The sequence below is a fragment of the Bombus affinis genome, chromosome 3, assembly GCF_024516045.1.
Source record: "Bombus affinis isolate iyBomAffi1 chromosome 3, iyBomAffi1.2, whole genome shotgun sequence".
Taxonomy (NCBI): domain Eukaryota; kingdom Metazoa; phylum Arthropoda; class Insecta; order Hymenoptera; family Apidae; genus Bombus; species Bombus affinis.
The window spans coordinates 13,209,952-13,236,601 of NC_066346.1; the positions used below are offsets into that span (position 1 = coordinate 13,209,952).

Genomic DNA, 26,650 nt, shown 5'->3' on the forward strand with positions numbered 1-26,650 from the left:
TTGTTGGTATGTTGGCCGTGTATAATGTGTACAATATTGGTCCTAAGACGCTTCCTTGCGCAACCCCTGCATTGATGTCTTTAACTTTAAAGTATGTATTGATTTTTATTACGAAGGTTCTGCTGCTTAAGTAAGATTTTATTAATTGGTGTATTTGCTCCGGGAATTGTTTTCTGATTGTTTGTAGTAGGCTTTCGTGGTTTATTTTATCAAATGTTTTCTCGATGTCCATAAAGAAGGCTGTAGAATATTGTTTGTTTTCAAATGCTAGTATTATTTCGTTAATGAGTCTGTGTATTTGCTCTATCGTGGAGTGTTTGTTTCTGAATCCAAATTGGTAATCCGGTATTAATTTTTCCTTCTCTATTATTGGTTTTATGCGGTCGTATTTTATCTTTTCCAGTATTTTGGAAAATACTGGAAGCAGTGATATTGGTCTGTAAGATGCAGTTTGGTGTGGGTCTTTGTCTGGTTTAGGTAATATTTTAATCTGTGCTAGTTTCCATAGTTTAGGAAAGTTTTTATTGGGTTCTTAATATTGCATTGAATATTATTGTCATTAGTCTTATTGCTTTTGGCGAGAGGTTTTTCAAGATTTTGCCATTGATTAGGTCGATTCCTGGTGCTTTATTGTTTTTTCTTTTCTTGATTATATTTCTAATTTCCTGTGCTGTTGTTTTAGGTATGGTGTATTGCTTGTCAGTTGAGGTACTAGTGGTTTGCGCATCCTCGTCCGTATGACATTTGAGGTTGCTGTTGATATTATGTGGTGTAAATGTGTTGCAAAGGTGGTTGGAAAATTCTTCAACTTGCTATTCGTTGCTCCTTGCCCATGTGTTATCTACATTTCTGATTGCTGGGACTAGTTTTTTTGGCCTCTTTATTTTTTTCGTGGCTTTCCATAGGGAGTAGTTGGAGTTCTCGTGTGCAGAGAGTGTCTCTATGAACTTTGTGAATTCGTTATTGTTGTGTTCCTTTATTTTATTTTTTATTTCCTTTGCAAGTTTGTTTAGGTGTTTTTTGTTTTCTCGTTTTCTATGTTTTTGCCATTTTTCCATTTTGCTTTTCTTTTTCCTCTAATTTTTTCAACTATTTCTTGCGGAATTATTTTTGTTTGTCTGCTGATTGGTTCAGGTGTAGCGACTGTCCATGCTACTTCTTGGATAGTTCCTGTCAATGTTGTTACTGCCTGTTCGATGTGTTCGTATGTTCCCAATGGAATGTTGTAGTTGATTTTGCTCTCGATTATTTCTTTAAAAGTTTGCCATTTGGTGGTTTTATTACATAGTGTTTCTAGATTGCTATAAAGTATTGGTTTGTTTCTGTATGCAATTATTATGGGTGTATGATCGGAGCTAACCTCGAGGTTGTGTGTTATTTTTAGTTTATTTGTGTTTAGTCCCTCTGTAACTGCAAAATCGAGTAGGTCAGGTATTTTGCTCAGGTCTGTCGGCCAATATGTCGGTCTACCTGTGGGATAATATATTGAGGTTAGTGTTTCTGATATATTTTTCCAGGATTCTACCCCCAGGTGTAGTAATTCTTGATCCCCATAGCGTGTGCTCTGAGTTGTTGTCTCCCGCTGCGATGTACTTGTCCCCTAAATGTTGGAAGTACTCTTCCCATATTTGTGATGTCATTTTGTGTCGCGGTGGTACATATACTGCTCACAACTGGAAGTAGTTGCTGCTAGTTTGAACTGTAACGGTGGTTGCTTGTATATATTCTTTATTAACTTGGCTGCGTAAATGGTGTTTTATATCGTTTCTTATTATCACTGCGGTCCCTTTGTGCGCTTTTCCTGAGGGGTGTTTGGTATCATATATGGTATGGTATGGTATTTTCATGTAGCTTTTTGGAGTGAAGTGTGTTTCTGAAACAAGTAATATGTCGATATTATTGTTATACAGGAATGTTTTAGTTTCTAGTGTCCGTTGTTGTAGGCCGTTTGAGTTCCAGGCTGCTATTTTCAACGTGTCCGTTTCCCTTTTGGTTAACATGTTTGTAAGTAGTTGTAGCATGACTGTGATTTGTTGCGTGTGTTGTCTGAGAACTGCGTTTTGTTCGTTTATCATTTTTATTAGCATTTCGGCGTTTTTAATGGATTGTTTGGGCAGTTCCTTGATTTCTGTAGTGTCGTTGCTGATATTGTTCTGATATTGGTTGTCAGAGGGTGGCGATTGGCTGATTACTTGCGCGTAGCTTCGGCTACCAAAGGTGTTGGTGTTACTGTGGTTAATGTTCATTGCGTGCTGTAAATTTGGTGTTGTCTCCGTTTCTGTGCTATCCTGTTGCGCTTGAAAGTTATTGTATGTCCTGTTTCGAAGCGGCGGAAACAGTTTACGTTGCAGTTGTTTTCTGACTACACAGCCTTAGTAGCTAGCTGGGTGGGTTCCATCGCAGTTGAAGCATTTTACTTCATTTATTTTTCGTACGTATGGACAGTTTATTGTTAGGTGCTTTTCTGCGCATTTGGCACACGCCGGGTTTCTGTTGCAGTAATTTTTTGTGTGTCCATATTACTGACAGCGTATGCATTGCGGTATGTGTTTTTTATGTCTTGGTGGCTCAATCGTTACTATTGTGTTTAGAACTTTTTTAATTTCGAATATATCTTTGTTGTTGTTTTTAGGTTCAAGCTCTATTAGAAATAGTGGTAATGGCTGTTTAGTATCGTATCTGGTTATGTTGTTTATTGATCTTACCTGGTGTCCGATTTTTGCTAGTTCCTCGCATATGTTGTTTGTATTTGTTTTTGGATGTAACCCTCTGATTATTGCTTTGTAGCTTTTATCGGTTTTTATCTGGTAAGTGTGATACCCGGCGTTTTTCTCTTTTAGTACTTTTGTCACTTTTCTAAAAGTTTCTGGGGTGTTGATTTGTACTTTTACTTGGTCTACTTTTAATTGTTTTATGCTATGGTTTTCTTTTCCTGCCGTGTTGTTTAGTAGTTCAATGAGGGGGTCTATTATTTTAGCATCTATGTAACTTGGTGGTCATTTAGCGATGCGGGTTATGGGGTTTTCAACTGGGTCTGTTATTTTCTCTTCTGGCAGTGCGCTGTAAGAGTTTCGGAAAATAATTTCTTGTAGACATTGTTGCCTGTCTGCTACTGTAGCTTTCCTACCATTTGTGCATTGTGATACTTTTCGTTTTCTGTTGGAGGTTGCCACCTTCCAGCTTTCGTCCTGGTGGGTTTCATTTCATTTATAGCTGAGTACTCCTGATCTTCATTTAGTGAATGCCTTGGGTTTGTTATGTTTGTAGCTCTGTTTATATAATATGTTTCGCCTTTGCTTGTAATTTTTATTGGTGGTATTTGCATTGTGGATTTTCCACCATTTGGCGATGGGTGTTGACGTTACCACTTTATTTTCCCACTTGCCGCACTTTCCCTGAAGCACTGTTTCACACGTCCGTTTAGCTCGGCTGCTCAGGCAGAACTAGCTCTTAAAAATTACGGAGAAAGCGGATAGTCACCTAATGGGAAAAATGATTGTCTAACAAAAAAGTTGGTTTTTCCCATGAACAAGGTCACCCACGAGCCACATTGGTAGGAGGCTACCTCCTCATACCTCCATGCATTAACGTGGATCATAACCAATCGGCATCGTATATCGTTACCCTCACTTTTTCTGACGAAAAGTGTGAACAACAAATCCGCGTTCTTCGTTCAAAGGGCACACCCACACCGAACTTTCTTCAGTAACAACATAGAAGCGACAAGTTAGTCTAAATCAACTCGAGTCAGAGGCCAGTACAAGGAACAGCAGGAGTCGGAAGTCCAGCAAGGACCTACAAGTCGAAAACAGTCATCATCATCGTCAACACGAAAGGAGTCTCAGATTGTACTCGTTCATTTCAAATACTCAATCTTGTATCACACTGAAGTTGCTGAAGCATTCAAGTATGTAATAACCTGTTAATAACAGCGTTACATTCAATCAACTACCCTTATTATCTCACAAGGAATAAGGGATCGAACGATTTATGGCATCGATTAGTCTAACCGTAACGGGAATTTACGACTTCCGTTGGCGCGCTTCTATAATATAAATTTAGCATTTGGGGAAGGTTAAAGACATTCCCAATTTCACCTAAGCAATATTTTAATGCATAAATTATTCTAAAGGACTGAAGAAATTAGAACAATTAAAATATCAAATATCAAAATAGTCGTTGAAAAAATATATTGAATTATATGGAAATCACTTTGATTAAATATACGATATTTGGATGGTACTACGTGCAATTAAAGTTCCACTGCCTAAAACGACATCTGATACATATTCAAAATTTCAAAATTAACAAAGCTATTTCTAAAATTTTCGATGTAGGAAATAAATATAAAATAATATAACATAGAAGATATCTTATAATCGTGATAAAGAAACGAATAAACAAAGTATATACTAATAAATAGACAGTGAATTTTTATGCAAATTTATATTTTTAGGAATGCAATTTGAAGAAGTTAGAAGAAGTAGCATCTATAAATTTTTCTTAAATGTATAAAAATCTGCATTTAATAACGAGAAATGACATACCTGCGATTGGTTACAAATTTTTCAAATAATTGCTCCTCAGTAGGAAATTTGGAATCCAAGAACAACTTTACGCGTTCCCAAATATTTGCACGATTATGAATTCTCAACCAATACCGCGGAACCAAAAAACATCTTACGGATGAAGTAGCTACTATTCTTCGATTAATCATATTTTCTCCTAATTCGTAGGTAACAATTTTATTATAGAAATAATTTTTATTAAGAAAATTCGTAGACAAATAAATTTAGTAAAATATTACCTAAGCCGAAACACGCACCCCTGTTAAACGTACAAATTTGCATAAATATTGTACGTACGTCAGCCGGATAACGTTGCTGAGAGGTTGATGAAGGTTCTCTCATTAACATTTCTGCTACATCCGTAATTTTTTGCCATTCATTCATCTGTAGATTTATATGTTGTCAAGATCAAGATTCAATTTATAAATTTTCTATTTACAGTCAGTCACGGTACTTACATATCAATAAAATTACTAAATTTCTAAAAAGAAATTAAAAAATTAAAACAATTTTTAAAAATTTTGAGATAAAATTACGTTAGAAATGAATTAGAACCATTAGAACCATGAATTTTTTCAATTCTAATATATTTTACTTCTAGTATTTTATATCTTTTCACTTTCTTTTTCTTAATAAAGAAGATGAAAGTAGTTAAATTGTGTTTTAATGCCAAAAAAGCGACCACTTGTAGAGCTACCATTTTGTTATAATACGTTATATTTAAAGTACGTACGAACGTAACTGACTGTGCTTATATCCAACATCCTTTCCTGCATTCTTTGTCTTAAATAATATGAAGATATAATAATATTTGTCGGTGTCGTACTTACGACATCTAATAATGTAGTTGTAATGACGCTTGAACGTTCAAAGTCCATTCTCTTATCAGTTGCTTTCGATGATAGTAAGAGTTGTGCATAATCTATGAAATCTCGACTTCCGTCGATAGCATCGTCTATGCCATTTGCCTTTAGAATTAGGTGAAAAGTTATAATATGAAATACATTCGGTATTATTGTACATATATTATTACATTATACAGAAGTCCGATTTTAATCTACAAATGCGAAGTACTGATAAATTATCTACTGTAAGAAAAAAATGTTTTGACAGTGTTTGACAGATTAAGTCTTTAACAATCTTCTTATAGTAGTAGGCTCTGGAACTAAAGTACAAGTAAATAAAATAAGAATAAAATAAAAAATACAAAATTTAGTCCTATTCCCTGTATATTATTACAAATTACATTTATCACTATTATTAGGTATTATAAGTATATAAAACATACTTTGGTAGTTTCATATTCGTATTCTAATTCGTCCATCTTTGTAGCCATTTCTAAGCTCTTTAATAATCTGGGTTCCTTCTTTGCATTATCCTTTTCAGGATCGTATAATTCGTATTGAGTTCCATAAACAGAATGCGTTTTACGAACAATCATGTGTTCTATCAGACGACATTCACCTTCTAACAGGAAATGGACATGATTCACCATTCCTTTACCATCACCTAACAAAACCTTAAATAATTATTTTGTCATTCCATTTACACTTATTCCGCTTCAATAGTATTTAACGAAAAATTTGCAGAAACTATCATAAAGAAAAAGATATATCTTTGATGCTTGAATTATCTCATGAATGAATAAAGAACTATAAACCAAATTAACATAATTAAATTACTGGAAATACAAAATTTCGTTGTTGTATTAGCATTGTCCCATCGCGAGCACTTATAAAGTCTTTAGTTACTAATATAATATAAAAAATGTAAGAATACTTAATTTTTGTTTTTCTGTGATATTAATATTATGAGTATTATTTTATGTAATGTAATTTTATACCTCATCAGGTTGAAAATCCTTTAATTTACTGAGAATACAACATTCTCGTATTGTTTCTTCGTCCCAACATTTAAAATAATTGAAATGTACTAAAGCATCCTGCAATATGTCCCACTCTCTTTTTAAAGGAGACCGCAAAACGTCATCGAATTCCAAGCGAGGAATGCGGATCAAATCTACTGCGGCTATAAGCAAAACAAGGTTATGTTTCTTACGTATAATATTTTTGTATATGTTGCATATTTTTACAATCTCGGTTACTCTGTTATAAAGCAATATATCTGCGTTACTTTTAGTAACACGAGAAAACGCTTAAGTAACGATTTGTTTGACTCGAGAGGACAGCTTATTATGATGCGAAACATTCTTTCTTCATGGTCACATTTTTCGAGATTTAAATATTTTCGTAATTTATTTTTTAATGAAACCTTATATATTTCTGTATATCAGTTGTTAAAAACTGGCGATAAATTTTCAGTGATTTCAGCAGTACACCCAGTATATACCGCTTAAAGTTAAAGGTTTATCAAATTTAACTCCTTAATCCTCGTACAAACTCTAACTTTATCTAACTTTAAGGGGAAATAGACAGAAATACTACGTCACATACGCGCTATTGTTCGTGCAGGCAGGATAGCCTGCTACGAGAGGAGGAGAAATTGCTATTTTTGAGCGTCAACGTGACGCAGTTAGAAAACGCTGTGGCTGCGAAAACAGACAATAGAGGGGAGGGGCGCATAAAGGCATTGTGACTACCTCATTCTGGAGCAAATAGTTATCGACGAATTCGCAACTTTAGTCTCATCCATCAAAATCAAAGTTCATTGTCCGCTACCTAACTATCTGCAGTTGTACAAGACATACTCGTTGACTCATACGACATATTTCTGTGTCGATTATTGAAGGTTATCCTTTTCCGTCACATAAAACGGTTGTTACATGTTCATCAATCCGAATCCAGCAAAATTGTTAGACTCGCGATTTCTCCTATTTTCACTGTGTTGGACACACCGCCAGAAAATTTAGGTCTTTGGCGTTTTTAAAAGTCGCATTCGCTTCTCAGTTCGCCTAACACTTATAGATACGTTTTTTATACCCTATATAACAATACTAAGTTCTTTTCCATATATAATACATATTATATAATGTTAATCTTAAATTAAGTATTTTAGGACACAAATACTTTAACACTTTTATATAGAAAATGAAAAAACGTATCGGATAATATATCAAGAGGTATAAGATTCAATTTTGAAAAGTTACGGAAACATCTAAATCTCGAAAAATATAACCATAAAAGAAATATTTCGCGTTATAATATTTGTCCCTTGGAAGCAAGCAATTCATTCCTTAAACATTTCTTTGTATTATCAAAAGCAACGAGATATTGCTTTGTAACAAAATTACTGAGATGTATAGTGTGGATCTATGTTTTATTTTGTTTGTGCTTTATATTTTCACAGATTCAACTGAAGAAGCAGAACTTGAAGAGAGATCCATTTTACCTATTAAAAATTATAACTTTGGATATTTTATATATTTTTGTACATTATATATGAGGTGGTTAAGTCGTGATAGGTGCGGAAGGAACACTTGAGTATTTTTAACAATATATATTTATTAACATATACCCTATATGTACTCTTTATGTGAAACTCACGATTACTATTAGCGGTTCGTGATTCGCGATTACAAGTTCGAATGATGATTGCTTAGGATGTCGAGAAACTCGGGTCAATTATTACTGCTAACTATCAACAATCGACTCGGACTGACGTCTAACGACTGATTTTCCGTCACGATGATGCTACAGAGGAGAACTATGATGGGGTGTGTCTAAGGATACGAGATCATCGGATTTGTCGAGGGAAGCCTTCGTTCAGAAAGTAAGGGAAATGAACGTTGCTGTTAATTCGTTAATTTCTATGTTGGTGGTTGAGGAAGGATGCTAACCGCCTTTGAGAGAAAGTTGCTAGCGGGAAGCATCGTACGTGAGAAAAGCAGATTTCTCGTATCTTCCCGTAGTAGGTGATAGATTTAGGGACTGGTGAGACAAAAGCTATTTGTTTGTACAAAAAACCTGTTGAGATAAATGTTAGGTTGGTATGATCACTGCAAAGTTGGTACGACTACTAATGACGCTCTTTTGTTTTCGTGTCCGCCACGTGTTAATTATCAGAAAGTATCTGGTGTGTTGTAATGGCTGTACATGGTGGTGAAATACAGAGTATACAAAATTAAATCTGTGTGAATCAATTAAATATCAAACCTCAAAACCTATTTAATAACAAAACCTTAGCCAAATAAATCCTAAGATTTATAGCGGGTCCTTAGGCTAGCTGAAAATATACTGTGAGGATGTATGAACATCTAGCAATCATTTTATCCGAAGAATAGGGTCTTTATGTAGCGAGCCACGGGACAGAAACCGTTGGAAAGTTTACTGTTGAGTGCCGCTACATATGCATTCTATACATTCTTGCATCTTTAAATGTTGTACGAATTCATAATAATTCACAATCTAATGATAATATTAACTTGACTTGATATTAAAACTTAACGATACAAGATTATTTTCAATATTATATGGTAGATAAATTTATAATAAAATACAAGCAATAAATATGTAGTTTACTGTACATACATACTTTTTGTAAATACTGCTGCTGATCTTGGTATTTCATGCAACAATGCGACTTCACCGAATATATCGCCAGGACTCAAGATGCCCATATCAATCTCTTCCGATTCACCTAAGCACAGATAGAATTTATAACGTTTCCTTACGCTTTTATAACACAACTACTTCTGCTCAGAAAATTTAAGGAATCCTTGTACAAGTCAAAATAAGACGACAATAAAGAATAGAGATATTGTATTTAAAATTTCGTTTGTTAGTTTATGTAGTTATTTGTAACTTTACAAAACAAAGTAAATTTGTAACATATTGCAAGGCGACTATAAATACGAAATAAATTTCTTTTGTTTTACATAATTCGAAAAATTTTGTTTTTTGCTTGTAAATTTCATTTACGGAAAGTTTGAAGACTTATATAAAGAAAAATTTATTTTACGTACCAGTCCAACGATCAATAATTACTTTCGATGCGTTGACTTCTCCGCTTATAATGAAGTAAAGATTTTCAGCTTCGCGACCTTGTCGCACAATTACGCGATCAGGTCGTAAATATTGATAAAAGCATACCCCCGCTAAAATTTCTCTCAAATGTTCAGGATATTTTTTGAACACGCGAAACTTTTTAAATAATTCATATATATATTTTCTGTCGTCTGATGATCGGTCTTCTGGCCTCGTTAATAAATAAGAACGATCCTTAAATAAAAGGTGTAACTTTTATCTAAATTATTTCGATGGGCTGTGATTAATGACAATTTCTAGTTTTATTGTATTTCATATTATAAGTAAACTGCGGATGTTTATACAAATTCATATTTCCAAAGAATAGAACTGAGGAAGCAGAAGTTAAACAGAAATTTGTTTCCTGCACTATTTATAGATTGATAGAGAATGAATAAGAGATAAGCGTACATAAAATTTTCTTAAATTTTTTGTAGAACGAGTAGTCGAAAAAGTGGACAAGCGTTATATATTACATACAAATGTTATCAGTTTGCAACTGTACATTTGAACAAAGTACTCGTATTTTTATAATACAAACTACATAGACTAAAATAACGGTAAAAACATTGTTAAATATTTATTACTAAATATTATTACGTATATAATACTCGGTATATTATTTATATGGAATATATTGCTAAAATATTTTGCATATCTATATTATGACTTAATTCACAAAAATTACTTTACCTCCCATTTTAATAGTAAAAATACGCATAAACAATATGTTTTCAGAAACTCTCGAAATTCTAAGAAAAAGAAAAATAAATGGTAAAACAATCTCTTTTTGTTGTTACATAGTTTAGGAATCAATAATTTGGTACTTAAAGCTTACTATTTTATATGCATAAACATCCGCAGTCTAGTTACATATAAATGAAAAGAAATGTTGAACCTCTAGAGTAAGAGCTTTCTTTTCGTGTTTTTTTTCTTGTGCCTTCCGAATATTAATTGTAATATCGTCACTGACTTCTTCAACTACAGACTTCTCGGTTAACCATTCGATATATTCCAAGACCAGTCTCACTGCAGCTCGGAAAAGATAGATCCCCTTTAACCTATTGATCTAAACGGTTATTATCATTACTATTATCGTATTATTTTAATATTATGTTTTAACATTATTATTAATATTATTTTCAGTGATCATATCGTTGGTTTAACGGAAAAATAACATCTCGAAAATTTTTAATTTTGAGATATCTGTACAAATTGATTCCACATTATTTTGTACCTGACTGTAAAATGTAAACATATTGTAATTATGCATTGTATTTACTAGGACAGAATTGAGATAATTATTCAATAAAATTATACTTTTTAAAAAAACTGTTTTAATTCACAAAATCTGTTTACGTCATTTTTAATAATAAAAAATAGCCGCAAAGAATATTTTATCACAAATCCGAAAAATTTGGAAAACAATAAAAATAAATAGTAAAACAACATTTCTTTTAGTTATACAAAAGTTAAATTAGTTTAGTTATACAAAAAGTTAAATTACCTGTAACATTATTATTTACAATTCATCCAGAAATTTTCCAACAATTTAAATTTATTAATATAAATTTAATTGTTTGCTTTTTTCTAAATTAGATATTAAATTGATATTTAAATATAAATTATTTAATTATTCATTATATAAATAGATAATAACTTTCTAGCTCAGCTCAATTTCCTGAGAATTTTACTTTCCTAGATATATTCTTCTTTTGATAATACGACAATGTATAATATTATACCTACATATGTACAATAGTTTAATTATTATATATTTTTATTCTCTATGGTGTTTTATAATACTTTATAATTGTATTTTTTATACTTACAACTAATTCTTTTTCTTATCATTTACAACTACAAATAAGAAGCGAATGATGTTCATATAGTAAAATTATTATTTAAGAACTTTTATATGAATATATATAGCTATATCTGAATATATACTTATATGAACATGTACTAGATAGTCCCAAAAATTTCTTTCATTTTATAAGGAAATATTATTATTATTTCCATTTATTATTTCCTTTCGAGACAACCTGATGTACACTAATTTAAAACAATAAAACATTTGGTACTTTTGTATAGAGTTTGTAGCATGTAGTGTGTTTTTAATTGTCTACACTTTTTTTATTTTAGCTTTATATACTTTGTCTTTTATATAAAGTTATTAAAGTATTTTGTAATTAATCCAAAAATATTTTATCAAACTAGAAACAATCTTTCTCCCAAATTTTAAATATGGTAATTATTCGTTTAAGGATTATTATCAGCATTTCTTTTCATTTTCTCCTACAAATAGTAATTACAGGATAGGAGGAAATTAAGTGGCATGACCATGACATCGTGATTCTATATTTCTGAATCGCTGGAGATTTGTTTTAAAAAATTGCCGTACTACTGACCTAGATCTTGAAATTCAAAGTTAACCTTTTTTGCTCGAATTGTATTCTACTCAAACGAAAAACAATTGGTTCAAGAAATATTATAATAAATTGTGTTTTTTAAACAAAATAACAGAAACAATGAATCTATCTTGGACCGGTTTTTGGAATGACTATCTCGATACTTTCCTATGAAGAAATGCGATTCTATTTTTAAAAAAACATAGTCGACCAACTGCAAAAATACCAATAACATTAAGTCGTGCTCTCTTCGACGTCATCCAACTTTTGTTTGAAAGGTCCTTTTTTGTACAATAAGTAATTTCATGAAATCATGAAGTTAGTTGCTTCATTCTATTTAAGGTAGGCTATCTCACGTGCTAAGAAATATTATAATTTCCTGTTTTCTCATTAATATCACGTTATTTATTTTGTACCTGACTGTAAAATGTAAACATATCGTAAATCATGTCAATGGTAAAGCCAATGGAATTTTAGCATTATTTTTCGAAGAAACAGTTGAGTTACAATTCATGGTTCCTTTGACAAATTTGGTCCTCGTGATGAATAAAAAAACGATACAAGTAAAAAAAGATTTGATCTTGAATTTCATCTTTTTTTAACAAATCTCCATCAGTCCAGAGATGTAGAATCACTCCGTGGCAGTCATATCACTTGTCTCCTTCATCTCTATGTATGAAGTATATGTATACATAGTTGAATCTGGGGCTGCCGAACCGATCCGAAGTTAAACCACTAACGTACAGGGTATAGGTTAAACTGCTCGCTTATGCTTATACCTAAATCACGTCCCGGAATCCGGTAACTTTTGGTTTCGCCTTCCGCCAAACTTTTTTTCAGATACTCGGGTATCCGTATACCACTATTTGAACGGTATGTAGAGTAATACAGTATATATGTACATGTATATCATGTCAGGGATATTGTATTCTTTTAGTTGCTAAAAAATATTGATATCCATAGGATATTTTAAGTGCAAACATTTTAAAAATATACGAATTATTTATTGAATTCAACTGAATTTATTTCTCAATATAGAATATATTTTTATAAAATCAACAAATGTAATAATAATATTAACAAAAACTTTCCATTTTATTCAAATATGTACCTTTCACCGAAAATTAAAAGAAACTAATTCATTAGTAAAATTGCACAAAATGTACTTACTCTTTTTGGAATTAATGATCTTCTTGCTAGTATTTCAAGAAATGATTCACGAAGTGAAACTCTTCTACTGTATAAACGCATATTTGTTTTCTTGATTAACAAATTGTAATATTAATTTAATATAAATTAAAGTCACTTTATAATTTTATAAACATAATTTAATTTTGTTTAATACTTGAATGGATATGCGATGTGACTTGACGTTTTTTCACAACATGTGTGTTGTTTTATCGATAAAATTATACAGAGTGTCTTGTAAACGTGCGACTACTGTATAGTTTCCTATACTATATGTTATAACACGTAATATAGCAAAGTTATATTCCATGTTTAAAAAATGTTATATATCATAATGCTATGTAATTATTGCACGATGTGACAAGTTATACATATATACGGCGTGTGTTTGTAATTTCCTTTGATTTTTCAAAGTCTACTGATACTTGATCTATAACATACCTATGTATAACTTGCTACGTAGTTTTTCTGTACAGACATTAACATTTTAATTTTCGGTACTATTATTATCTGTAGCAAGAAATGTTTCAAATAAAAGTTGAATCGCTTTAAGGGAGATATATTGCGATACTATCAGTTTTTCTGTAAGTGGGCTCAAAAAAGTTATGTAACGATCAACTTTTTAAGTAGAATCATATATTTTTTAATACATTAATCGACGCAGTCCGAGATTCTTTATTATAAAAAATTATTAACCTATTTATGTCAAAAAATTATTAGTTTAGTGGATACTTTAACTTTTATTTTGTAAAATTCATCGTACGAAAGACAAGGAAAGATGTAACTCTTTCTACTTTTGTATTCCTCTTCCATAGTGGACATTGGTTCGGTAAATATTCATTAAAGAATGTTGGAGTATAATTAAGATCTACCTTCAAATTCAAATTTATATCGTATTCTTCTAATCATCACGAGGATGAAAACTGATCAAAAGAACAATGAGTTGTAGTGTAACTCATATTCTCTTTAAAAATGTAAAGTTTTATTAGCTTTTATACTGACATTTACTTTATGTTTATATTTTACAATCAGAAAGAAAGTAAATAGGTAGAATGTTATTAACAAGAAGAGATTAATTCTTGGCATCTGGAATATTCTACTCAAAGTGTCAAATTACTAGAAAATTGCTTACGAATATACGAAAAAAAAATATATATAAATATATAAATATACAAAAAAATAATTCAAAGATTGAATTTTTTTTATTTATTTCTTTATATTCACAATTTGTCCAATTTGGACATTAGGTCGAATTTTTTAGCAGTTATATTAACACCATCTTCGTGTTTGTTAGGTTATATCCTTTGTGAGGTCTGCTGGGTTTTATGATCGTTTTATATATTTTTAATTTATTTTCTATGCTTAATTTAGATTTTCGACTTGTTAGCCAATGCATTTGTCTCCTTGTTGTGTGTATTTTGTCTATTATTGATTTAGTATGCTGTTTCTATGTAAGGTGCGTATCTAAGTGGAGTCCTAGGTATTTGACTTGCTTTGTTTGTGTTATGTGCGTGCCGTTCAGAAGGATATTTGCTGGTATCTGCTTTCGCAGTGTGAATGTAATATGGTTGCATTTATTGGGGTTTGCTTTTATTTGTTTTTCTTGGACCCATTTTTCTATTTTTGTGATATGTTCTTGTAGTAATTTGACTGCTGTTTCTGGGTTAGTGTGCCTGACTAGTATAACTGTGTCGTCCGTGAATGTCAGTATTTTGCTATTGGTAGTTGTTGGTATGTTAGCCGTGTATAACGTGTATAGTATTGGTCCTAAGACGCTTCCTTGCGCAACCCCTGCATTGATGTCTTTAACTTTAAAGTATGTATTGATTTTTATTACGAAGGTTCTGCTGCTTAAGTAAGATTTTATTAATTGGTGTATTTGCTCCGGGAATTGTTTTCTGATTGTTTGTAGTAGGCTTTCGTGGTTTATTTTATCAAATGTTTTCTCGATGTCCATAAAGAAGGCTGTAGAATATTGTTTGTTTTCAAATGCTAGTATTATTTCGTTAATGAGTCTGTGCATTTGCTCTATCGTAGAGTGTTTGTTTCTGAATCAAAATTGGTGATCCGGTATTAATTTTTCCTCCTCTATTATTGGTTTTATGCGGTCGTATATTATCTTTTCCAGTATTTTGGAAAATACTGGAAGCAGTGATATTGGTCTGTAAGATGCAGTTTGGTGTGGGTCTTTGTCTGGTTTAGGTAATATTTTAATCTGTGCTAGTTTCCATAGTTTAGGAAAGTTTTTATTGGGTTCTTAATATTGCATTGAATATTATTGTCATTAGTCTTATTGCTTTTGGCGAGAGGTTTTTCAAGATTTTGCCATTGATTAGGTCGATTCCTGGTGCTTTATTGTTTTTTCTTTTCTCGATTATATTTCTAATTTCCTGTGCTGTTGTTTTAGGTATGGTGTATTGCTTGTCAGTTGAGGTACTAGTGGTTTGCGCATCCTCGTCCGTATGACATTTGAGGTTGCTGTTGATATTATGTGGTGTAAATGTGTTGCAAAGGTGGTTGGAAAATTCTTCAACTTGCTATTCGTTGCTCCTTGCCCATGTGTTATCTGCTTTTCTGATTGCTGGGACTAGTTTTTTTGGCCTCTTTATTTTTTTCGTGGCTTTCCATAGGGAGTAGTTGGAGTTCTCGTGTGCAGAGAGTGTCTCTATGAACTTTGTGAATTCGTTATTGTTGTGTTCCTTTATTTTGTTTTTTATTTCCTTTGCAAGTTTGTTTAGGTGTTTTTTGTTTTATCGTTTTCTATGTTTTTGCCATTTTGCTTTTGCTTTTCTTTTTTCTCTAATTTTTTCAACTATTTCTTGCGGAATTATTTTTGTTTGTCTGCTGATTGGTTCAGGTGTAGCGACTGTCCATGCTACTTCTTGGATAGTTCCTGTCAATGTTGTTACTGCCTGTTCGATGTGTTCGTATGTTTCCAATGGAATGTTGTAGTTGATTTTGCTCTCGATTATTTCTTTAAAAGTTTGCCATTTGGTGGTTTTATTTTTTCGTGAGGAGAGGAAAATGCTGTTACGCATGCCCAGTGACCCGCATCACTGGGTTATGTGGGACTCGGGCGGATGTTGTTGCCATACCCACTAAAAACCCCTCCTCCTTCTTCCTCTGTTTTAAGGACAGACAACCCCGGTAAAACCTGTCGGCAGTCATCAAGGTTGTCCTTTCATGCCTCGTTGTATCTTCTTCTTCGGGCAGTTACTGCTCTCGTCATCTTCTCAGCCAGTTCAAAATACTGGGTTGATCTCCTTCTGTGGTTCTTTGTTGTCTTGTATCTCTGCCTTCACTGCTCCGCGTAGTTGTTGTTGCTCTCGTTCTCCTCTTTGCCTCCTCCAAGGCCTTCTCTGTCACCCTCCTGTGAGACATGACGGTCTTGCAGAATTGCCTGAATTTATCCCAGCTCTCGTTCTTGGCGGTCACCGTGGCGATCAGATTGTCCACGTCTATCTTCTCGTCAAGAGCGTTCTCCAGCTCAATCCTTCTGTCCGTCCACTTCGGGCACGCGAAGAAGGCGTGCTCTGCATCGTCGTTAGGGTCTCCACAGTCGAGACAGTTGCTGTCGCTGTTCTTGCCAATCCTCTTCCTATAGACATCGAAAATCCCATACCTCGTTAACAGCTGCATGGTATGATGATCGATGTCCATCTTCTTTTTGGTAAATAGCAGCGCATTCGGTATTAATTTCCTTGTGACATTCTCCTTTTTGTAGTTGTTCCACTCCTTCTGCTACTCCTCTTGGGCCTTCTTGCGAAACGCCTCCAGTTCCTCCTTCAGCTCGCTGCCGTGATCCGCGCCGATCCTGGTCATATGGATCTTGTTCCTCTCGTAAGTCTCTCCGAGCATCTTTATCTTTATGTAGATCGGGAGATTCCCGGTCAACACGCAAAGTGCCGCGTGGGAGACGGTACGGTATGCCGTCGTTGTTATGCACAGGGCCGTCCGTTGTGCCCGTTTCAGCTTCTTCCTGTTCTTATCGGTATTCGATGCTCTAGCCCGGTGCTCCGTAAGTTACGATGGACTCCCACACATTGTAGTTGAGCTTACGAGTCAAGCTGGGCGGCCCGTTGATGTTAGGTAGTATTCCCCTAAGAGCTCTTATTAACTTGTCGGCTCTATTACACACCGTCTCGATATGCGCACCGAACCTCCGACTGGTGTCGATGATGACTCCGAGATACTTGATGTGGTCGACCGTTTCGATGTCCGAAGAGCCCAACTTGAGTTTCACCACTCTTGGCACTTGCAACCTAGTGATGAGCATGACTTCCGTCTTTTCTCTCGCCAGTGTGAGACCGACACTAGTGCACCAATCGTTGGCGATCCTTAGAATCGTGTTGACCTTGGCGGAAGCCTCTTCGTTCTTCCCGACGGAACACGTGATGGCCAGATCGTCTGCGAAGGCGGTTGCTCTGACCATTGGCATGTTGTCGAGTCTCTCGAGCAACCGGTCGTATACCAAGTTCCACAGGAATGGTCCAAGGATGGATCCCTGCGGAATTCCCGCCGCCACCTTGTGCTCCACCGTGCCGTGCTGGTTGCTCACGATGATCTTCCTTCCAGATAGGTAACTGCCAATTAGCCTTTTGACCTTCCATGGCAGCTTCCTCCTGTCAAATTCTTCGTAGATGCTCTTCTAGCTGAGCGAATTGAAGGCACTGCTAATGTCCGGGGCGATCATTACGCATATTTCCCTCTTCTGTTTGCAGATGTCGGCAAACTTCATCACCTGCGTGATGGCATCTACCGTACTCCTCTTCTTTCTGAAGCCATACTGCCTCCGATGGAACGGGTCCGTTCCGATGCATCTCTCGATGATCTTCTTAAAGCATTTTTCCCAGATCTTGCTCATGGCTGGGAGTATGCTTATCGGCCGGTACGCGTTAGGGAGACTGGGATCCTTTCCCGGCTGCCTTAGCAGTATTACTCTGACCGTCTTCCAGCAGTCTGGGATCGTTCCTGATTCGGTGATGCCGTTGATCGCCCTTGTCACGAGCTCGCTCCTGCAACTCGCTATCAGCTTCGCGATTTCGCCCGGAACGCCATCGACTCCTGCAGCCTTCTTGGTGTTCATTCTTCCGGCGGCATCGACGACATCGCCTTCACTGATGACGACGCTGAGGTTGATGTCTCCTTCCTCTTCGGTCTCTGCCTCTTCGCGGCCCTCGTAATGGGAGGGTCCGTGTCCCATGGTGAATAGCCTTGTAGGACTGCTTCCACCATGTCGATCGGCATGTCGTTGGTTGGTCCCTTGCTTTTGCATCTCTTCATGACCGTGCGATAGTGTTTGCCCCAAGGGTCGCTCTCCAGTATCTTGCAGTATTCTGCCCAAGCTGTTGTTTTGCTACGGGCGATCTCCTTTTTTAACTGCCTTCGGATCTCCTTGTAGGCGTTGAGCCCCTGCTCGGTGTCGCCGGCATTCTTCTTCCTCTCTCTCGTCACCTTCCTGAGCGCTTTGTGCGTCTGCGCTCTAAGTTCCGCGATCTTCGGGTTCCACCAATAGTTCGCGTACTTTCCGCTCGCCGCACAGCCCGTGTTCCTTAGCATCCCTTCGCACGTACCTTCGATGCACTTTTGCAAGGACTCGGCCCCATCCGCTCCGATAACCGCGTTGAGGTCCTCCTTCTTCAGTGTGTCGTCGAATCTACTCAGGAACTCCTCCGGCGCCATGTCCTTGGTCACGTACCTGTAGAACTTCGATGTGGTTCGAGTCTTCCTCGCTTTAAACCTGTGGAGCAATGTGTTTAGTCCTCTTGTAACTGCAAAATCGAGTAGGTCAGGTATTTTGCTCAGGTCTGTCGGCCAGTATGTCGGTCTACCTGTGGGATAATATATTGAGGTTAGTGTTTCTGATGTATTTTTCCAGGGTTCTACCCCGAGGTGTAGTAATTCTTGATCCCCATAGCGTGTGCTCTGAGTTGTTGTCTTCCGCTGCGATATACTTGTCCCCTAAGTGTTGGAAGTACTCTTCCCATATTTGTGATGTTATTTTGTGTCGCGGTGATACATATACTGCTGACAACTGGAAGTAGTTGCTGCTAGTTTGAACTGTAACGGTGGTTGCTTGTATATATTCCTTATTAACTTGACTGTGTAAATAATGTTTGATATCGTTTCTGATTATCACTGCGGTCCCTTTGTGCGCTTTCCCTGAGGGGTGTTTGGTATCATATATGGTATGGTATGGTATTTTCATGTAACTTTTTGAAGTGAAGTGTGTTTCTGAGACAAGTAGTATGTCTATATTGTTATTATATATGTCGGAGATGGAGAGACACCGGAGCCTTCCTTCCGTCGAAACCGGGGAAAAACCCCTAATATTGTAGTTTGGATTCCGCCATAGCCGTAGTTAAACAATCACCGTCCTTCAGCCCAATTGTAATTGCCTGCAATCTATGAGAATGAGTTTGGGTTCGAGGTGACAACCAGTCACCGAACGTAGCCGCGGTCAAGGGACGAACATTTTCTAACAAAGTCATGGAAAAGTCTATAGCCCTCCATAAAAAGAAATAGTTGTAACGGCACTCGACAGTAAGCACACTAATGGTTTCTGTCTCATGGCTCGCCATAAGCAGACCCTATTTTATGGGTAGGTCAATTGCCGGTCGTCGAGACATATTCGCAAAACATCTGCAGCCAGCCTAATGACCCGTCATAAACCCTAAACCTTGATTAACGAAAATAGGCAAACAGTCTTTTCCGTGAAGGACAAAGACTGTTTCCAAAGACTGATCAATTAACAACAACGGCAATTTCCCTCACTCTCCGAACGAAAACTTGTCTCCACGAATATAAAAGACCTGGTGCCGCTAAAGAGCTTCTTCAGTTTTTCCTAAACCGCGTCACTGAGAGAGCTTCGAGTACGATTTCATCATTTCGATAGAGTGCTTACTTCGCGTGCTAGCTGAGAGTACCACCTAGGCGTTGCCGACGAGTAAAGGATAAAAGAGTCCCGTTGACCGCGTATTCGTTATCGGACCTCAGACCATTGTCATTCGCATCGCGAGTACCTAACCGCCGCAGTTTATTTGTCAAGTCTCACATCTCCCTACCTGTGTTAATAAACTCTGGATCACACCTCGACAATGGCTACTACTGGTGAAGATTCGTTGCCTGCCCACACCTCCAATCCTACTGACTCTCCGACATATATGTCGGAGATGGAAAAAACACCGGAACCTCTTCTTGGATTCTCGGGAATACCGTAATGTCGTAATTTAGATTAAACAAATGTCGCTCCGATTGTTCGAGGTTTATGATAGTGAGCTTGGGCTCGAGGCGACAACCAGTTGCCGAACGTAGCCGCGGTCAAGGGATGAACGTTTTACCTAACAAAGGCACAGAGTAACTCTATACCTCTCCTTTAAAGAAATAGCCGTAGCGACACGTGGCAGTAAATATTTCAAAGGTTTCTGTTCCGTGGCTCGCCACACGCAGATCCTATCCTTCGGGTAAGATGATCTCCAGATGTCAATATACCTCCGCAGTATGTTTAGCTAACTTGAGGACCCGCAATAAATCTTAAGATTTAGTCAAGCAAAGTTCTTCATTCAGACAAACAGTCCTTGTTGCAACTACGGGACGATAGGAGAAGCCTATCTTCCACGAACGATGCCCCCGTCAACAACCTCCCCTCAAGGGCGGCCAGCATCTCTTTCAAAACGCCGATATGGAGATCGACCAATTAGCAACAGCGCTAATTTCCCTCACCTTTGGAACGAAAGCTTTCTTTGACGAATCCGAGGATCTCATGTCCTTAGACCCACCCATTATAATTTTCCTCGACGGCATCGTCGAGACGGAGAGTTACTCTCCGGTACGATCTCGACGACGATTCAAGTAACTCTCGGATACGTAGTGATTGCCCCATGCATTAACATTGAGTACAACTTAGACGCTAAAGAAGAGTAGAGTTCGTCATCCCGTTGACCGTGGATTCGTTATTGAGCCTAGGATCATTGTCATTAGCTTCTCGAGTATCAAATTATCGCGACTACTTGTCCAATTCCAACATGGTCATGTTTGCACTAGTAAATATCTCCTCTATTGCATAGTGATCACGTCTAGTGTCAATAGGGATTCGTTTACGCCCTTAACCCTAACTCTAATCGTAACGCCAACCCGACATATATATATATATATATATATATATATATATTTAACACATTCCGGGCTTCTGTTGCAATAATTTTTTGTGTGGCCGTATTGCTGACACCTTATGCATTGCAGGATATCTTTTTTATGTCTAGGTAGCTCCACTGTTACTATTGTGTTTAGTAATTTTTTGATTTCATATATATTTTTATTATTGATTTTAAGTTCTAATCAATTAGAAATAGCGGTAATGGTTGTTTGGTATCATACTTGTTTATGTTATTTATTGATCTACTCTGGCAGTGCGCTAAATGAGTTACTGAGTTTGATATCCTGCAGCCATTGTTTTCTTTCTGGTAGTACAGTTTTCCTGCCGCTTGTGCACGGGTTTACTTTACGCTTTTTGCTGGAAGTTACCACCGTCCAACTTTCTTCATGGTGTGTTAGTTCGTTGTTTCCGTCATTGTCTTGTGATATTTCCATGTTTATTTCGTTTGTTTCTGTATTTTCGTGTTCTTCGTTAATTGGTTACCTATTGGTAGAGCCTATGGCCTCTATTTATAAAGTATGTTTCTCCTTTATTAGTTATTCTTATTGGTGGAATCTGCATGTTCCACGATTTGGCGATAGGCGTTTATTTTACCGCTTTCTCTTCCCTCTTGCCGCACTTTCACTGAAGCACTGTCTTGCACGTCCGGTCGGCTGCACAGGCGGAACTGTCTATGGAAAAGTGGTCCCACAAGTGGGGCTTCAAAATTAACGAAAATAAATCCACACATGTAACCTTCACGCTGCGAAAGCAAACCTGCCCTCAGGTGACCATTCACAATATAACAATTCCTAACAAGGATTCAGTCAGATATCTGGGCATGACTCTGGAGAGGAGAATGACATGGAAACAACACATCATAGACAAATCGACAAATCGAAGCAACTCAAGGCTAAACTTAAGACCATAATAAATCCGGTCTGGACCTACAGAATTCAACTATGGGGAACAGCAAGTATTTCCAACATTAAAATACTTCAACGCTTCCAATCGAAAACTCTGAGATCCCTAATAGATACACTGTGGTATGTTACCAACGAAGCAATACATTGCGACCTCGAGATACCCATAGTCAAAGAAGAAATAATAAAATGCAGTAATAGATATATCAAAAGAGTTATCAAACATCGAAACCCCCAATTACTAAATTACTTAATACGTCGGATCAGATCCGTAGGCTAAGAAAACACTATTCGTTAGACCTAAGCACTAGATTCAACTAGATATTTCTAATAAGTAATATTTACTTATTTATAATATTATTATTTATAAACTATACTTATCTATAATAAGTTAATAAGTTTCTTAACTTATTCTAAATAATTAGCCATGTCACTGCGCCACGCCAGAGAAACTTCCTTAAAATTCTCAATGCGAAAATTGATTGTAAAGTACTTGTAAATAAAAAAAAAAATAAAAAAAAGTTACATGTTATTATCTTTAATGTTAAGTATGTAAACAAAAGGCAGTCGCTGGTTAGCTCAGAAGGAGAGGTATTGCTCATCAGCTATTTATTAAACACCTTTTGTTAACTTATCAATCTTAATATGTATAATCTTGATAATTTCAACTATAGATTGAAAGTTAGAGAATTAATAAGTTTTACTAAGAAATAATAAAAATCGTGGATCACAAATTAGTCATGGCGTCAAATCTGATCTGCAGTTAATTTTTTCGTCCATTTTTATTGTTTTTGTAAACGAATACATCCGTATGGCAAAACAGATACATCATGTTAGAAATATTATTCGCAGCTTATCAACTACTAAAATTACTATTAAAATGAAATTTAAATTTTATTATAACAAAAACATTATCGAAAGGAAAGTAAATTTAATATTAAATCTAAAAGATTATTATGCACAGAGAATATATCAAAATTATTGCATCCATTAACATTCCACTGATCCATTATCCACTGAAGGAACTTCGTTTAATTATTCCGCGATTTTGTTATTCTTGTACTTGTGTTTATCTCAGATAAAAGGGTATGAACTTTTCGACCGAACTATACAATAAAATAGACTCTTGTAGCATAGAGTCACAAAAAGTAATATCCTGTTTGTGATGGAGCTACATAGGTTTTAACGCGGAACATCTTCAGTACTTGCCCGTTGGAAGCAGCACTAATCCGGGAACAATCAGAACCGTAAATATGAGTACTCTCACTTCTCTGACAGAGCTATGTAAAAAATTCAAAACATAAATTGAGCATTATCGATAATATAGTTTGTACACCGAAAAACGTTATTCGATATGAACTCTATATCACATATTATTTATGATTTACCACTGACTTGCATTGCTTGTACATGTGAAACGTCAAGTCACATTTCAATGAGTTTATGAACCCAATGAATATATACATTATTCTGTGAATTCATCTAGCGTGACTTTTGGTTTCCATAAAGGCTTGAATTTCATATAACTAAGTAATAATGGTAAGAAATAATACAAACACTAATTATTTTATAAACATTAGATACAATTTATAATATTTTTAATATATATTTTCGAAAAACATTTGTCTCATAATGAGGTAATGTTGTAAGGTAATGTTGTTAAGAAAGATATTTGTTTATTATCTTTTACAACTCTATCTCACTATGAAACGAGTTTGAACTAAAGAAGAAAATACAAATTTTCATTGCTTGATTCAATATAATAATGTTAAAATAATATGTTTCAGAGTTTTGGTTTGCCATCACTTGTTCCAAAATCTACTGTAAACGACCAGTTCAACATTCACGATGACAATTATGGTATACCTAATCCAATGGTTTCAGGGTATGACTAAATTATTACACAATTTTACTAACAGTTGAATTTCTAACATTTAATATCAATCATATTATTATTTCTTATTAGATTAACAACATCTAGGCAGCATATAGGTTATGCACATCCATTGGAAGCATCTGAGAGAAGTGTAAAAAAAAAATAATTTTATTTATTGGAGTAACAATTGAAAATCATAGAGAAAGAACAGGACTGCTGAATTTTTTATTTCATTGTCACTTTATGACTAGATTTTAAAATATATTAATAAAATATATAGTTAAAAATGGGAAGAGTTTGTTAGATCCAAAGATATAGTCAATGATATTTCTTAGAAGCTGAAGATATAACTATTAACACTTAGCCAACCTATACACTGTTCATTGCATATTTTTCCAAGTATTGAGGACTAATGTTCACTACTTAAAAAGCAAAAAAGTCTAAAAATTATTTAAGTGGTCAATTATACGCCGTGGTAATGATTTTGTTTAACAATTTCACATATTGTTTATACAAAACATCAAATTTAAAAAATATATTAAAAGTATAAAAAAATATAGGTAAAATTAAAAACATTAAAGATGACTAAAGATAAATAACATGACTTGAACCTGAAATTAAAAATTCATAATGCATTTTAATATGTTTTTACAGTGTGGTATCGTTCAATTATAACTTTATTTAGTCATAACTGATAGTCTACCTTTTTAATTAATTTTAACACCATTAAATTGGTATATTTTATTATGTACTGTACTTTATAAAAGCGGAAAAAGTGGCGCAATTAATTGAGAATAGTTCCAAGAAAACAATAACTGATAATAACAAGAAAAAGGGGGGGGGGGGAACACGTTACTAAATTTAAAAAAGATCTCCCTGTTTGGTCATGCAGCGATATATTTCACAGAGGGGAGATCCTCCCTATCTTGTTGGTTAAGTGTTAAAACGAATAATATTTTTATATTGTGGTAAACAATATTTTTAAAATTATAGAAAGTGGGAAAGAAATATATTTTTCTAAATATATATATATAATTTCAAAATTAAATAAAAGAATAATTTTGATAATATAAGGATAATTGACAACATACTCCATTTTAAACTGCTTCTCTGTAAAGAATGAGAATTGTGACTTATTGTCTTCTCTTGTGATTTTCAATTATTTGTACAAAAATTTATAATATATATATTATATATGTGTATATTTTTTAGTATGAGAAAAATCGTACTCGCATGAATATGGTGTTATTAAGAAACACACAAGGATTACATGCTCCAATGCGTCTAGCAATGGAATTAAAAGCTACTGAAAAAATTGGAAGACTTCCATTTCTTCCATCATCACACATGATGAAAGATGTATTACTTGGAAAGGATGAAGAAATAGGGTAAATTAATTAATATATATCATTTATCTAAATTAAATAATTTATTAGATAGAAATTAATTTGATATCTTTACATTGAACCAACTACAGATCTGTTTGAAGTCCAACATTTTCCTCTATTTTTGGATTTTAAACTATCAATTTTAGCCATGAATTGACAAAACAAGTAACATAATAGTAATACTCAAATGTAATAAGAACTTGTGCAACTAAATTAAATAAACTAAAATTGGTCCAAAAGTAACAGAGATCAATAAATGCTAAATCATAAATATCTGAAAGCCTTATACAAAAAAGACATTGAATTAATTTCTATATCTAATATAATTAGATTTCTATATCTAATATAATATAATTAGATATCTAATATAATATATATCTAATATAATAAATGCATAAATTTATGCATTTATGTGAAATTTAAAGCTATAAAAATAAATAGATTACATATAAGGTAGAAAAATAGTAGACAAAATAGTATACAAAAAGTAGAACACTCATTGGAATTTTTAGTAAGTAAAACAATTTTGTATTTAGGTTCCCCTTCATTATATTCATAAAAATATGTATTTGCATAATTCCCAATCTATTTATAATTATACATGCTTCCTCAGAACATTAGTTTACAATTTCTGAAGCGTTGATTAATATAAATATTAAGATTTTAATAACTTTTTATACATTTAGGTTTGAAGACATATTAAACATACCTGAATTTAGAGAACAAATGGGGCAACCACATGCTGTTGTTGAAAAAAGTCTTGGAATATTATAAACACGGATATTTCTATTTCTAAAGAGTTTGGCTTTGTATTATTGAATATCTTAAGTAACAATAAATGTTTGGTCCTTATAATTAGGTAATTTATTTTAAATAGCTAGATTTATTTAAGTGAAAACTTAAATTTCATTCTATATATATCTAACCATACGAGATGATCTATTCTGCTATTACATATTTTCTTAACTTCTTGAACTGCAATACGTAATTCGTTATCTTTCGTATCTTGCAAACGCGTTTGAATTGATGTAAGAATTGTTTACACTTTATTTTCCTGCATATGTATTACAAAAGGAATATGAAATTTCTCCTTGTATCTGAAATAGTAAATACACATATAACGCTACATTTCATAATCCTTTATTCACAATAAAATTATATGATTAAACTATAATTTTTT

At 34.5% G+C, this 26,650-nt stretch overlaps 2 protein-coding genes across 2 annotated transcripts in view; one reads left to right on the plus strand and one right to left on the minus strand.

Moving 5' to 3' along the window:
* LOC126914689 (uncharacterized) overlaps positions 1 to 26,650 on the minus strand; it is a 30,189-nt gene that overhangs the window by 2,652 nt on the left and 887 nt on the right. Inside the window, exons 2-9 of the mRNA XM_050718975.1 lie at positions 10,449 to 10,619; positions 9,490 to 9,745; positions 9,060 to 9,164; positions 6,412 to 6,596; positions 5,857 to 6,087; positions 5,399 to 5,536; positions 4,808 to 4,952; positions 4,548 to 4,725 (exon numbers count right to left, since the gene is read on the minus strand). Of these exons, the coding sequence (XP_050574932.1) occupies positions 4,548 to 4,725; positions 4,808 to 4,952; positions 5,399 to 5,536; positions 5,857 to 6,087; positions 6,412 to 6,596; positions 9,060 to 9,164; positions 9,490 to 9,745; positions 10,449 to 10,619 (1,409 nt within the window). The remainder of the gene's footprint in view (positions 1 to 4,547; positions 4,726 to 4,807; positions 4,953 to 5,398; positions 5,537 to 5,856; positions 6,088 to 6,411; positions 6,597 to 9,059; positions 9,165 to 9,489; positions 9,746 to 10,448; positions 10,620 to 26,650) is intronic.
* LOC126914784 (proteasome maturation protein) lies at positions 23,577 to 26,325 on the plus strand. The gene is made up of 5 exons (XM_050719200.1): positions 23,577 to 23,745; positions 23,994 to 24,091; positions 24,173 to 24,233; positions 25,295 to 25,470; positions 26,157 to 26,325. Exons 1-5 carry the CDS (start codon positions 23,743 to 23,745, stop codon positions 26,242 to 26,244), a joined length of 426 nt encoding a protein of 141 aa, XP_050575157.1. The 5' UTR covers positions 23,577 to 23,742; the 3' UTR covers positions 26,245 to 26,325.